Below are 16006 nucleotides of genomic sequence, written 5' to 3' on the forward strand. Positions count from 1 at the left end.
TTCCCATTCTGTGACTTATATCCCTAGTGGAAATATTCACCGTTCTCTGATCCCTGGCTTCTCAGGACAGGCAAAGATGGGGAGGGTGAATATTTGCTCACTAGGACCCTAATATAACTTAGTGTTACATGTACCTCCGAGATAACTAACAAATTAGATTCTGTCAGTCCTGAAGTCTGAGAAACAGCAAGAGTCTAGGAAAGGAAAAGCATTTCCAAGAAGAGCCTGTGGGCTGGGGAGATGGTTCAGCTGTTAAGAGAAGCGGCTGATCTTCCAGAAGACCAGAGTTTGATTCCCAGCACCCATATGGCAGTTCACAGCTGTCTGTAACTTCATTTCCAAGGGATCTGATACTCTCTTCTGGCTTCCATGGGTACAAGGCATGCGCGTGGTACCCAGACATACATGCAAACAAAATACCCATATACTTAAAATACAAATACAATAATAAATCTAAAAAGAGGAGGAGGAGGAGGAACCTTGCCCAAACATTAAGGTCTATGATGAGGGCAGAAGATAGAACTAAAAGTTCTCTCTTATATGTCCTTCTGTTTTCTCTCTGTGTGTCTTTTTAGGCCAACTCAACTTTTGAAGAACTGGATCGAGTTAGGAAGCTGGCCAAAGCCTGGGGAGAAGTGGGGCCCCAAATCTGGTACTTCTTTGAAAAGAGCACACAGATGACCATGATGAGAGTAAGGATGCTCACATCATAGGATGGGGAAGAAGGCTGTAGAGATAGTTCATCACTGCTTGAGTCAGATCAAGCCATAGCAAGCAGGACCCCAAGCACCAGTCTGCAAACTGTCACCAAGTGCAGTCACTGGCACTGGGTGGGGAATGTGTGTCCTGAATTCTGGGGGGAATTTGAAAGTTACCACAAGATCATATCTTTCCCATGAATTCACTTGAAAGTCTCAGGTTCAAAAGGGTATCTCCTGAAGAGGCCAGCTCTATACTACCAAGATGGCCACTTGTGTCTGTATGGCCTCATCTGCAACTTTGGAAAGCCAAGAGGCAAGAGTTCTCAATATCAGGGGAATTAAAATGAGAACATTTCCATCCAATGGAAATCTTCTATATCATTTTACATGCTCACTAATAACCCTCCCACACTCCATCTTGTCTCTCCTCTATTCTAGAGGTCCTTGGGTTTGAAGAAAATGATAGGCATACATATGCCTTGTAATGGGAGGAAAACCTACCAGCTAGTGAGCCTTAGTGTCTCAATCACTAGTCATTAAAAATCTGAAATGCTCTAAGAATAAGACCAAAGAGCCTATGGAATTCTTAATTTCTGTGACTATGTTTCTTCTTCCCAAGGATACCCTGGAACACCCAACAGTGAAAGACTTCATAAATAGGCAACTTGCAGAAGAAGGTATTACTACTGAAGCCATATTAAACTTCTTCCGTAGTGGTCCACGAGAGAGCCAGGCTGACGGCATGACCAACTTTGACTGGAGGGATGTATTTAATATCACAGACCGCTTCCTACGCCTGGCTAATCAATACCTGGAGGTAAGAGGCATCAATCTGCTTGAGGACCATAGTGAACCTCTTAAAGATAACCTCATGGGTAAGGCTAGAGCGCTGTTAGCCAGTCAACTGGGGTTGGTTTTGGTCTTTCATCTTTCCCATGAAGAAGTAAGAGTGCCATGACCACCTCGCAGGTCCTCTTCTCTGGAAGCTTCTCTATACTTGCATGGAGACTTTCTTGCATCTTGCTAACTTCATGATTCCTTTGGTTCTCCCCTCCTCCCTCTCAGTGCACAGCATCCTCAACTTTCTCCCATCTGCCATTGTTCCAATGACCTTCTGAGCCTCATGGATTGCTGGACACCCCTACCCCAAAGTCCTAAGGGCCTATAAGACTCAAGATGCCTCAAAACAAACTTACACTCTCCTTTCCCAGGAAACTTCCTGAACTTCTTACACCAGTTCATCCCATCAGCCTTTGCTCAGATTCTCAGGGAAAGAACATCAGGGTCATCTTTGATTTTTCCCTCGTCACCCTCAATGAAAGAGTGGTTATATACTGGTACCTGGTGCCCATTGCTGTACTGCATGTTTTTGCCTCTGCTTGCCTCATCTCACCCTCCTACAGTTCCATTAAGTGTGCAATGTTATCCCTGCCTGGCTGTACATGCAGAAGCCAAGGCTTAAAGAAGTTGAATAGGATCCCACAGCCATTAGGAGTACCAAGCAGAGTCCAAATGTGGGTGTGCCTGAATTCAGAGCCAGCTCTGATGACCTCTTTCTTCCCCTGCCACACCCAGTCCCAGTGCTCTGTCTTTTCCATCTCTTAAACATCTCTCAACACTGCCTCTTCTTGCTCTTGGGGACCTGTGAGGGCTAGAGGCCTTGTACCAGCCTGTGAGAGCAGCTTTCTCCCTGGATTCCAGGGTTCCGTCTCTGTTAATCCAGGCATTCCTCCACACAGACTCCAGCATCACATTCCAAACACACATCTGCTTGCATCACTCGAATGCTGAACGTCTCAGTGAGTCAACAAAAAAGCATCCATTGGTAGTGCCTCAGCTGCTGACGGCCTTCAGTGGTCATCCTTACACCACAAATTCCACAGAAGGAGGGAACGCCTTTCTCACTGCAGAAGCAATACCCCCAAAGGGACCCCTGCTCCACCAGGCTTTGGAGGCCTTAGTGCCTCAGGAAGGGAGTAGTTCTGACTGGGAGGCCTGGCACGCATACCACCATGGGGGACTTGACTGTAAGCAAGATTCTGATGAAGGGAGGGAGGGAGGGATTTTCCTGAGAGAAAATGAAACGTGTATCTGCTCAAGCCTGAAGTGGCTTTTCCTTTTGCCCCCATCTACCTGGTAATTCTTGGTTTGTTTTCTTTGCGGTGCTGGGGGTAGAGCCCAGGGCCTCATGCATGCCAGGCAAGTGTTACCATGGAGATGCAACTCCCAGACCTACTCATCTGTTCCTTGGCCATCAAGTATTCCCTCAACTTTCATGTAAGCTTAGAAAGTCACTCTCCCATGATCTGCAGCCCTCTCTTCATACCCCTCAGGCTCTTGTCCAAGTTCTAGTACAGTGAGCTGTCTTTGTGTCCATCTCCGGTTTGAACAGCTGGATGGATTACTTGGCATCAGTGGGAACATCTTAGTTATCTTCGGGTTCTCAAACCTCAGCCCCAAAGATTTTCACCTCTGAAGGCTGATCACACCCAGTGAACTGGGCCTCAACCTTCAAAAATCTAGGGCCATTGGAAAGTTTAAGGTTGCTGGGCATGGTGGTGCATGCCTTTAATCCTAGCACTCAGGAGGCAGAGGCAGGCGGATCTCTGTGAGTTCCAGGTCAACCTGGTCTACAAAACCAGTTTCTGGATAGCTAGGGCTGTTACACAGAGAAACCCTATCTCAGGAAACAAACAAACAAACAAACAAACAACAACACCAAAAAACATTGAAGGTGCTGCTCCTAGAAATAAGAAAGACCTATAGGAGTGAACTCTCCTATCCCAGATGATAGGTCATAAGAGTAACTCACTAGTGAGAAAAGACCTGGCTTTATGTGTTCTTGAGCATTCCCTGCTGCCCTGGAGCCATCAGGATTTCCTTAGAGAATGTGGACTTCCTTCTTCTGAATCCTGGACAGTGACATGGCTGTTCACACTCGCACATAGTTCCTTAGGAAGTACAAAGCATGGTGTTGACAGCACCAGAGTCCAAGCAATTTCCATCTTACCAGGAGACGACCATGACCTGGGGGGCTTTTTAGAAAACACATTCTGAGCATCAGCCAAGGCCAGCTGACTCAGAACTTCCACAGAAGAGCACTGGTGTCCCATGCATATTTGCAGATCTATTAGACCAGGGGAAAGAGGCTTGCTGCTCCATGTACAGCTCCCAATTGATGGTTCCCTCCTTTGCATTTAAGCTCACGTCTCTGGCTAGGCCCACCACTGTTGTCTTAATCTGAGTACAGACAGGACCTGTGCAGGGGTACAGGTGGGCAAGGGAGTATTTTTTTCCCCTTATAGTGGTTCTCACAATGTTTTCGTGATGTGTATGAAAAATAATTCTTGTCTCTGTTTGACTTGACATTTGTATCATGATATGAAAAGTTCTTTCCTTCCTTCCTTCCTTCCTTCCTTCCTTCCTTCCTTCCTCCCTTTCTCCTTTCTTCCCTTCCTTCTTCCCTTGCTTCCACCCTTTCCCACTCTACCAATTGAACAATATCCCCAGCCCCAAAGGAATTATTTTTCCTAAGCATCTTGTGTTTAATATAGTAGCAATAGATGCTTAATGGGCATCAGTCTCTTAAATATTTAAGAATTAAGCCTTCAGGATGAGACTTTCCTAGACTCAACTCTCTGTTCCTCTGTCTCCATCTGTGAAATGTAGATTTTAGGAGTATTTACCTAATACTTTGTTCATTCTAAGAATTAAATGAGCTAATTCATGCAATACACTATCATATAAGAAGCATTTATCAATATTAAATGTTAATCGAAACACAAATAAACCTGGTCTCAGTCGGACCTACCCCCAACTGGTGCCCTCTCCAGCTCGTGAAGTTGCTGTCTATATAGCTAGCTTCTCAGCTGCTGGGACTTCCCCATGACTTGAAGTGCAGCCCACTGTGGCCAAGAGTCAGTGGCCTTCCCAAGGGAGCCCTACAAGGCTTTCGATAATGGCAGAAATGATGACTCAGTTTCTTATCGTCTTGCGCTTGGGAGTGAGGGAAGCAAGTGCAGGAAGAGGAGGTCCAGCAGGAGAAGATACGCAGTGAAGGAGAGAGCCACTGCCGTCCGGCCTGGGTTGTCTGCATCTGCTCCTGTGTTTGGGGCCGTCTGGAGGAGCCTTGAAAAATCCCCCCCACTCCATTCCAGAATGCCTGAGTAGCGCACTTGCCATGGAGCCCTCTCTGACGGTTCTAGAGGTTTCTCTAGGACAGGGAAGCTAGTTGTTACTACCTACACCCTACTCAAGAAGGCCAGCTTGGTACCTCCTTTTCCATCATGGGACTTGTGAGATTAGGTGCCCACATCCATTCCTATTCTAAAAACAGAAGCCAAACAAAAACACTCAAGGGAACTCAGGCAAATGAATTCTGTTGCCCATAACAATGGGACACTTAATTGCGATCCTGGAAAATAACAGAAGCCCTGAGAAGGAGGAACAAATCTTTAAACCTTTCCTCACTGTGAAAAGTGAGAGTGATTCATGGGTTTTCTTCTGGGTGACTAGAAGGGTTAAATCTTCCCTCCTGCTGAGGGTGAGGCCATGGAGCTGACCGTCCCATGGAGCAGCCTGAAGGGGATCCATTCTCGTGAATCTGCCTCGTGGGTCCAGGAGAAACAGCTGCTTATGGCGCACCTGTCCCACAAGGGCTAAAATCTCTGCTTCTCTTGGTTGTTCTGAGAGATTTAACACTCCATGGCTTGATTTCTGTACAATTTTGTACAATTCTAAGTAACAATACAAGGACAGAATGAGGGACAGAGCGCTTAACACATTCATCAGACCTGTGTGTAGATTCTAGGCTGGGGGACTCTTTGTCTAGAAGGTGGGGTAGGACCCTTACCTCTTCACAGCGGTGGGGGTGACATTAGACACTGAGTTCACTCCAAGGACATGCACACGTGGCAGATGCTGCTCTCACCCATGAGCCAAATCAAGAATATACCTTTTCCCACACTCAGAAACGCCTGGACATTAGTCAGGACCCATTATGCTGATCTCCGGGTAAGCCTTAGTGAACTGGCTGAGAGTCAGAGGTGGGTCTGTCTATTCCCATAGGCTAGGAGGATAGGTCTGGGATGCCAGACTTCAGTGGACAGTGACTCAGAGGCTGAGAAACTTTCTTATTCTCAGACTACCTCTCAGATAAAGCTTTCTGTGTAGCACCCCTCACCCCATAGCTAATTTCTGCCTTTCGGCTGCTCCTGAAAAATCAAGATAAAAGTGAGACAGACCTCTTGGTCAGAAGGTGGACAGTGGTCTCGGGACAGGGAGGCTAGTGACATTTGAGACTCTCCACATCTCTGACGTGTGGAAAGGCTATTCCCAGACACTGTCCCATCATTCTCTTCTCCAAAGCTGGGGAAACTGAAGTTCAGTGGGGGCTTCACAGGTAAACACTTATGTGTGTATGGGGGGCAGTGTGTTTGTTTATTTATTTACCTACTTGGTGTGTGTGGCAGAGGCCAGTGTAAGGGTCGCCATAATGTGTGAAAGTCAGAAGACAGCCTGTAGAGTGATTTCTCTCTTCCCATGTGGGCTCCCCAGGTTGAATGCAGGTTTTCAGCCTTGGTAGCAAGTGACTTCATCCTCTGACCCACCTTGCTGGCCCACATTTAGGTAAATACCTTAAATTCTTATGCACACACATTTTATTCATAACCTATATTTGTCTCTGTTTACGTGTTTTCTATAGAAAAATGCAATGATAAAAATCAACACATTATTACCCTCTGATTACCTTTTAGTTGAAATAAACATATATACCTCTCCTCTTCAATTTCTTTGTGCAGCAAAAGGTTTGGCCTGGAATAAATCAAATACTATTTATATTTACAGTTCACACTGGATTTGAGTCGCTTAGTATATTTGAATTTCAGGTCTCAAGTTTCATATCAGGAAGCTGAATTTAGCCAAACTTTAATATGAAAAATACCTCTCATCAAAGCATAAAATTGTACTTTAACCAGTAACAACTACCTTCTGCTAAGTCTTGAGAAAACACACATTCATTAGCTGCCATTTCTTGGCTATCAGCTCAGCTAGTGTGTGTACATAACTCTTTATGAACTGGATAGTGGTTATTTTCTTGAATTATCAGTGGCCATTTTTTTAAAACTACTTTTCCTTGGTATGTTTAATACTTCTGGCTACATGCCACCACCATCCAACCATGCTGTTCTCTGGAAATGTGTGTTTCAGGCTAACTTAGGGAGGAAATAGGATAGGGAAGATGAGGTTGGCTTGTGTAACGTGTTGTAGAGTTAGATGTGTAGATATTGGCTGGTTACCCGTGTTGGTTTCTTCTGTTAACCCAATGACCTCAGATACTAGGAAGATATCGTTGGGAGAGTTCAAGTCTGTACAAGGTCAATTATTATTTCAAGGGCCATGAACTAGATCCTAAGCAACTCACAGGCAATCACTGTATTTTATGCCTTTTTGAGCTCTCAAAAATCTAGAACTCGGGGCTGGAGAGATGGCTCAGAGGTTAAGAGCACTGGCAGCTCTTCCAGAGGTCCTGAGTTCAATTCCCAGCAACCACATGGTGGCTCACAACCATCTGTAATGAGATCTGGCACCCTCTTCTGTATACATAATAAATAAATAAATCTTTAAAAAAACAAACAAAAAAAAATCTGGAACTCAATCAGAGAAAAGAAAACAGGTGGAAGGTAGGCTGGGGACATGGAAGAAAGAGACTTACATGGGCCCTGGGAGTTAGGGTTGTGTTGGGCACTTTTACTTGTCATCTCTTGCCACACTGCCACCTGCCTGGTAGCCATAATTGCCATCTTCATGTGGAATTTAAAGCAAAGTCTATAAGAAGCTCGACTTCCCAGTACATCACAGAAGATAAGTGGGGACTTTAGAATTCTTGGTGGTTTTTTTGTTTTGTTTTGTTTGGTTTTTTTTGGTCAGTTGGTTTTTCAAGACAGGGTTTCTCTATGTAGCTTTGGAGCCTGTCCTGGAACTCACTCTGTAGCCCAGGCTGACCTTGAACTCACAGAGATCCTCCTGCCTCTGCCTCCCGAGTGCTGGGATTAAAGGTGTACACTACCACCACCACCACTGGGCTGGGACTTCAGAATTCTAACCCAGGCCTGTACTGACTCTAGAGATGAAATTCTTTTCCCTATAATGTACAAGTGCAACCCCAAAGGCTCTACAAGTATTATCTGCTTCAATTACATATTTGGTCCAATAACAGTAACAATTATTTTATAGTACTCGGGATAATGAGTTGGTCTTTTTTTTTTTTCTTAAAAATACCAGATTAAAATGAGAACACAAAAAGGTTGGAGTTCATCCTTTTGTGTGGGTATTTACATGAACTGAGCTTGAAACATCAAATAATGACTGTTCACCCTTGACTCCCCAGGAGCTCACTCTCTACAAATACAGAATCAAATTGACCAGTCGTCCAGGCCCCATCAGGTCCTCCACAGCCTCTCTTTCCTCCCTTCCTCACGTTCAGCAGCGTTTTGAGGCCTGGCCTGTCTCTCCTAGCCCGTCACTAGGCTTCCAGGCTCTCGCTGCTTCTCTTCAGTTCCCACACCCTCTCCAACAAAATAGTTGGAAAACCCAAGCCCACCGTGACAGATGGCTCACGTCTCCTCAGAAATTCTTCATCACCACAAAGGCCAGTGGCCCACACAGCTCTTTCTCATCCTATGAGGATGCCCCAGACAGTGTCCACCTTCCCCCATGCTCCACTGACTGCTTGTGCCCAGTCTGCACTTCAGGTCTCAATAGTGTCCCAAGCCTTCTTCTCTGTTCTATGTTCCCTCCACGGGAGCCCAGTCATGACTTGTCCACATGCTTTCCCCTTTGTTGACCCGACCACTTCAAGGGCTAAAACTCCAGCTTGTTTTTCTTTTTGACTTCTCGGCTTTTCTGAGGAGATCTGTAGTGGTATAAAGGTCTGGGCAGAGAACGGATGACACAGAAGTGGTGGGTCTGGAGTTAGCCAGTATGGGTTGTAAAAGCTTCCTTCTGTGGGTGCCTAGACACACTCTTCAGCACCTATGTATGGGCTCTGCCACTTGGGACAACATAGCTCAACCTCTATCTGAAAGATGAGGCTAACCCAAGCTGTCTGGGCGACACCTACTGGTGTGGCAGAACAGAGTGTTTGTGACACAGGGGGGTCCTACTGGTGGATACACGGCCCCATTATTATCCAGTACAGTGGCCCTCACCTCCAGGTGTCGTTGGAATGATGGGACAGGAAACCGGGAGAGTTGAAGTGCGCGAAGTTGTTGGTCAAGTGGTGATAACTTTCGTTGGAACCAGCTGGGTGGAAAACGTTGCCCTGGTGGCTTTGCCCCCTCACGCCTCCTTGCTCCGACTTGGCCCTTTCACTTGTTTCAATGATGCATTGATTTATTTGTCTTAGAGACACTTTTATTCTTTATTGACATGTAGTTCCTGCCTCTTCATCGCCCAGTCACAGTGCATTTCCTGCTCTACATGAGTGAATATTTCAGAAGTCTGTTCACAGTGCCCGGTGTACACAATACAATTTATTACAACACCCTGCCTCTAATTCACCATCCCAAACAACCCAAATAGCCCAAAGTGATTTTATGCTGTGGTTTTTTTCCATGTAGCTGGAAATAAATCTTGAAGGTTGCATTTTGCATCTGCCAGGAAATGAATTCTGGGATGTTTGCCCACATCCACTGGTGTTCTTCAAAAGGAGCCCCAGGTGTCTGTGTGAATACCATCAGGACCACAGGCCTCCACTAGTGTTTATCAGCTGGTTTTGAAAAGATGTGAGGCAGGGTTAGCAATCCTCCGTGCCTTCCTTATCTCAAGACCTGACCTAGATGCCTTTGGGGTTTCATGGTCAAAATATGACTATTTATGCCCAACTGTCAACACAATGTGCCAGATCCCTTTGATGACCATGTTCAAATGAAAAGAAGGATGTGTGTTTCCTTATTGCCTCTTCTAAACACAGCCTGCCACGTAATAGGTAATTCTGTGAACCTATGACTTAATGTTTTTGAACTGGAGACCACGAGGTCACAGCTGAAGAAGGGAGCCTACTGCCTGAAGCTTCTCTTCCAAGGTAGTGTTTTGTGTAGCTGAGTCAACAAATGGGTGTCTTCTGTCCAGGATTTGGACACAGCTGCCAGTGCTTCAGAGAGTGCCCCAGCCTCTCCCTTCCACCAGGGTGGGCTGTTTCCAGAGCCAGTAAGGCAGCTAGGAAGGAACCATGGTCTGTATGAACTTCAAGTGGCGCTTGGCTATTCAGGAAGCTGGGGTAGGGGGTGGGGGAGATGGACATGAACAGTGACCACACACAGGCACTCATGCACGCACCACTTGACAGACTGTGAGACACCTTTGTGTGCTTGATTGCTGCTTTCTTGCCTCTCAGAGGGCATTGTTTTGGTTTTCACTGAGATTCTGAATTCCTGCTGTGACATTTGTGCAAAGCTTACCTCTGAGGGCATAGGATACTGACTTTATTCACTTTTCTAAGTAGGCGTGCTGGGTTTATGTTGAGTACTTTACACTAGCCAGTATTGTTGCCCTACATACTTCCCTAACCTCCACAATGGCACAGTTTTGTGGAACAAGACAGCATTTAAAAATAGACTCCCTGGCCTCTTTAGAGCCCAGTATGTTGTAACTGACAAGCCTGTCATAACAGACTAAATACATCCAACCCAGGACCTCTGCTGAGGGATTTGTCATTAGCTCTGCCTCTTACACACATACATGTTCCAATATACATGCCCATCGGCCAAGATTTTAACTCCAGGGATTAGTGTAAGTATCAGGAGGGAATGAGGTCACTACAGATGGCCTCCCCATGACAATACAAAGCTACATTGTGAATCATACCTCAGAGGAGCACTTGGGGGCTTCTGACTCACATTCAAAGCAGTTTCTACCTCTTAACCTCATCAAGAAAGTTTGGGGAGAGTGACTTGATATTCATGTTTGATTTTATAAGACCTTCCTCTTCACCGACCATCCTAATAGATACTTCACCGAACAGCTAATAGATGCTGATTAAAACTCACCGCCCTCTCCGCCTCCCATTGCCCAGGTGGCTTTGGTGTCTGTCCAGAGCATTGTTCCAACCAGATGGAGGACTATGGGTCAGCTCAGGACAGTTTGTGTCCTCAAAGAGATTGTTTGAAGAAAATAAATAACTACTCTCCTCCCCCAATGAATAACTATCACTAACGAAGACTAGCCTGGCAGGAACTTGAAAGTCCTTTGATTATTGACATTCCAGATATTTCACAAAAACAACAGTAAAATGATATTTATAAGGGCTTCATTATTCATGAGACAATGCAGTGTACTGTAGAGGCTGAAAACAGATTGTGTCCTGAGGAAGTTTGTTTCAGTACACCTTGTAAGTGGGCTCTGAAGGATCACAGTAACACACCTGCATGTAATATGAAGGTGAAATGTGTTCATATGAACAAAGCCCCTGGACCAGTTTGGGGCATGAAGGAAAACATCAGTATTTATAGTTGATTTTTTTGTTTATTTGTTTGGTTTTCAAGACAGGGTTTCTCTGTGTAACAGCCCTGTCTGTCCTGGAACTCACTTTGTAGACCAGGCTGGCCTTGAACTCACTGAGATCTGCCTGCTTCTGCCTTCCTAGTGCTGGGACCAAAGGAATGTGCCACCACTGCTCGGCTGATGTTTATTTTTTGTTATGCTTTTGCAATATTGGAAAATAGCCCAGGGCCTTGGGCATGCTAGGTGAGCATTCTATCATTGAACCGCACCCTTGGCTTTTTACTCTGTGAGGCACCCATTGAGGCCTTTACAAACACTGTCTCACGTGTTTGTAAACAATTAGAACAAACATCTGGGTTTGGACGGAGCTCAGATTTCAGCAATGGCATCAGAAGCCACAGTTGAGAAACAGCAAGAAGGGATGGCATAGAGGACTGTCTGACCCCAACACTCCACTGTGCCTCCTCCCAAGGTGATACTGAAGAGGAAAATGGGCCAGATGTTTTAGAATAGCAGTCAGCATTTGAGAACCTGCTAAATTTTGTGTTTTCCAGAGTATCAAGGTCCCCATCTAGGAAAACACATCAGGAAATATGACTATGAATCAGCTGCCTGAGCAAACAGCCAGGATGGAGCCCACACCATCACAGGATTCAACAATATCATTGAAAATATCAGCTGTTTATTCCAGTACATAAAGACATAGGTTCAAAGAGAATGAGCTAGATAACCCTAGAAGTCACATTGTTGACCGTGCATTTATTTATATCAGCTCCTTTTTTTCCCAAGAGTTATACCCAAAGAGCATCACAACAAAGTTATTTTACTAATTGCTGCTAATTGTTCATGAGTCTGGGACACACAGAAACTTGTTCAAAACATAGAGGTACAGCTACCTCTGCCCATCAGGGCTTGTAAATTTAAACCAATTCTGTTCAGAAAATATTTCTTGACTCCCTAGCATGAGAAAATACTATACAGGAGACCATGTTGAACACAACATGGTCCTGACCTCAAGGGACTCATTACCACTGGAGCTCTGTTGACCCACAGAGCTACCAGCAGCTCCATGAAATTTAAAACTCAGTGCTTATGATGCATCCATGATATCTTTAGTATTCAATAGCCACCTGTGATCACTGGCCACCATGTTGAGCAGGGCAGAGAGAGCAAGGCAGTCATTAGGTAGTGTGGCTCTCAGACAAGAGACATCCAGTAATGCCAGGACTTTGTGGATGGCCCAAGGCTTACTCTCCAAGGAACTATGGGGAACACCCATACCCAGACTGGAACTTCCAGGCCTCTCATGGAAGACATACATGCAGATTTTGCTTCTTCCTTGTGTTGGGACTAAGGCAAGGTTCTCTACACCTCTAGTCCCATTTGTTTCTGAAGCAAGGACATCAGACCATAAGCCCCAAGACATCTCTTCCCAGGGCTTTGTGATGCTGAGTGAATCGGTAAGAACATTCTCGGTGCAACATCCACTGCTTAAAAAACAGAAAACTGCTTTAAAAAGCCTTCATCTCCCCGGGTCATTTTTATTTTATTTTAGAAATTTAATTTCAGAGCTATTCTAATTGCTGTTTGTTTGTTCGAAATATTTCTAAATCTTCATGGTAATTCTGGTAATTCAAGTCATGCCTACAATGTATGAGAACCGAAATAAGGGGAGGAACATTTCTACCTTTTCAACCACTAGTCTTTCTGTGCTGCAAATTCCCTGCCCCCTTGTCACTCTGAGAATCATCACAGGCTGTCTTAACCAATATTTACTCTACTGTGCTGAAAGAAAACCAGAGCAAATAAGTCCTCCGCTCTGTGTCATGGCACCCCGTATTGAATTTCTTTCTGTACCCCTTTTCTTCACACCTCCCAGTCTCTAGCAAACACTATTTTATTCTTCTGCAAGTCTGACTTACTAGTCCCTTCAGTGAGTGAGAAGATGTGACACTTGTCTGTGTCTAGTTTATCTTATTTAAACACACGCCAGTTCTAAACCTGCCAAACAGCTAAAATGGGATTATTTATTGCTTATCTTTGTCAATCCTGGAGGTCTCACTAAAGCAAATTTAAACATATATTCTGTTTGGTTTTTGTTTTTGTTTTTGTTTTGTTTTTGCTGTTGTTTTTGGTTTTTTTGAGACAGGGTTTTTCTGTGTAGCCCTGGCTATCGTGGAACTCAGTCTGTAGACTCACAGAGATCTGCCTGCCTCTGACTACTGAGTGCTGGGATTAAAGGTGTGTGCCTCCACTGCCAAGTTAAACATGTTTAACTCAGTCCCAAAGCTTCCTTGCCAGAGCCGCAACGGGCAAACCTGTCTCCCATGGTGGTGCTGTGGCTTAATTACTGACCAAGTGGCTGCAGGCGGCTTCTCCAGCTGCCAAAGAGTCTATGCATTCGACACCACACATGCACACACAAAACTATGAACAGTATAAGCTGCTTCTGCCCGGAAGAAATGAAAATTCCTTGGTGTATGATATACTGAAGTCCTTTGTCTTGTCTTAGGACTGGCCAGTGTCAGTCTTAGCAATTAGGTCCTGTTTGCAAGACAATGATTGACTGAAGAAAACCTATTTAGCTCTGTGCTGTCTCTGTTCTTGTATTTCTTAAAGAAATACCAATCCAGTTTCCTTTTAATCTTTGAAGCCTTTTAAGCTGTGGCGCTGGTGATGTTCTCACACCCTGTGTTGCTACTGCCTGTTATCAGTTAGAAAGTAGATTGCTCTGTTTTCTCTCCTTTCATCCAGAGCACTGAGACTACCCCATGGGACCCTCTCCCAGGGCTGAGCCTGGACAGGACAATTTTCAGAAAACCCAGTGATGGTGGGTTTGTAACACCTTGGAGTTCAAATACATCCCCCTCGTAAGACTTCTGTATTGTGTTCTAACACTCTGGGCTAGGCTTCGGAAGTGAGGGGTTTGCAGTGAGTGAGCCGAGTCTGCTTGCTTTTTGCTAGAGCAGTAGAACTTGGCTCTCTGGTTTCTTAATTGCTTGTTTCTGGTTTCTTAATTGCCCCTTAACCACGTGAATAGGGGTTTGATACTCTTCCTACCACTTCCGGGAAGATTTTAGTCCTCTAGGGCAGTGGTTCTCAACTTTCCTAATGCTTCAACCCTTTAATACAGTCCCTCATGTTGTGGTGACCCCCAACCATAAAATTATTCCATTGCTGCTTCGTAGCTGTAATTTTGCCACTGTTATGAATTATAACATCTGATGTGTGATTCCAAGGGGGTCATGACCCACAGGTTGAGTGAAATTGGCTGTTCTGGAGCCCAACTTTCCTGAGCTACCAGGTGAGGACAAACAGTATTCACTGTCCAACCTACAGGATACTTGTGAGCACATGGAGGGATCCTTTCATAAGCCACACCATGCTGGATGTGCAGTGTGTGCTTTTCCTCCGGGCCTGAGCTGGAGAGCAAGGAACCCTGGTTCTACTACAGTCTACCTTAACTTGGGAGCATCTCTGCAGTTTATTCTATAGCTCAGGAAAGGTTCTGTCTGACTTCCAGGCTCTCCTGGAGTTAACTGAGCCTGAATGTGCTCAGTGGTCTAGTCTAGTGCTCCCTGACGCTTCCCTATTGTTATCTGATCTCATATTTCGGCTTAAAATCCCACAGTGGTCTTATGGTATTCTAGAGATTGTCTGGAATTCTTCTGGTCTTAGTCGGAAAGCTCATGTCCTGAGAAACCTGCTCAGTTAGTCAGTAACATTCCAAAATCCAGCAGAGCAAAGGATCTGGTCCCAACCACTTACCACTTTTCACCCAGTGCCTTTCTCTGTGCTTCGTGAAGACCTGGGGAGGTGTTTTGCTTTCTTTCTTTCTTTCTTTCTTTCTTTCTTTCTTTCTTTCTTTCTTTCTTTCTTTCTTTTTTTTTTTTTCTTTTTAAGCAAAATGCTGGTGCCCTGGCCTTGCTTCTCAAGATTCTGAAGTAGAGCCTTTGGCATCTTTTTAAAGCTATCCAATGCTCCAAAGTTTGAAGGAGGATGGGGCCCACTACTCTACTCCTGTAGGTCCCCAGAGACCCCAATGCTGCTCCTTGTGGTCAAGCTGATCTCCATTTTCTTTCCTCTGCCTGCTTTCTGTCTATCCTCCTTCTGCTCATGCCTCTTTCTCCAGGTAGCCTCCCTGGATCCCTCCTCTGGATGCCCTGAGTCTTTTAGGTGAGCCTTCCTGTGTGTATTTCTGCACGGCACTTAGGGTTTACTACAATCTTTCCCTCATCGGGTTGAGTTTGTCTCAGGAAGAGATTCTTATCTTCTCTCCTTGTACCCGTGGAGCCAGGCAGGCTCTGGCATGTTCCATACACTCAGTAAATATTCGTCGAACAAATTAATCAAGACAAGGCCATCTGATCTCTTGTGAGTTACATTCTAAGAGTCATGGATACTAAACTCTCAGTGTAAAACAAAATACCAGTACAATCTAATTACTTCAGCAAGTCTCTGCAAGTGAGGACCCCTAAATCCATCTCAAAGAAATCCTTAATTTTGTTCTTTTCTTTTATAGATCTCTCTCTTTCCCTCTCTCCTTCCCTCCTTCCCCCCCCCCCCCCCCAAGAGGAGAAAAGGGACATTGGGGTAATTCTACTTTCTAGTCGTAAAGTTGTAAATAAAAATGATTTCTCAGATGAAACCATTTTGGCCATCTGTTTCTCTGCTTTCTTCTTCCTGGTTCTTCCCTCAGCTGGCTTGGCCTGTGTATGTTTGGAGAGAGCCAGGGAGGTTCAACGCCAGCAATGTTTCTCTCTTTAAAAGTCTTTTATCTCAGGCTTTCTGATCTTCAAAGC

The 16006-nt window shown here is 45.0% G+C and overlaps 1 protein-coding gene across 1 annotated transcript in view; it reads left to right on the top strand.

Moving 5' to 3' along the window:
* The window catches only part of Abca4 (ATP binding cassette subfamily A member 4), a 143085-nt gene that overhangs the window by 52674 nt on the left and 74405 nt on the right, over positions 1-16006 (top strand). The window contains exons 10-11 of the mRNA XM_036190798.1: positions 576-692; positions 1321-1518. Of these exons, the coding sequence (XP_036046691.1) occupies positions 576-692; positions 1321-1518 (315 nt within the window). The remainder of the gene's footprint in view (positions 1-575; positions 693-1320; positions 1519-16006) is intronic.

This window comes from Onychomys torridus, chromosome 6 (assembly GCF_903995425.1).
Source record: "Onychomys torridus chromosome 6, mOncTor1.1, whole genome shotgun sequence".
NCBI classification, from domain to species: Eukaryota; Metazoa; Chordata; class Mammalia; order Rodentia; family Cricetidae; genus Onychomys; species Onychomys torridus.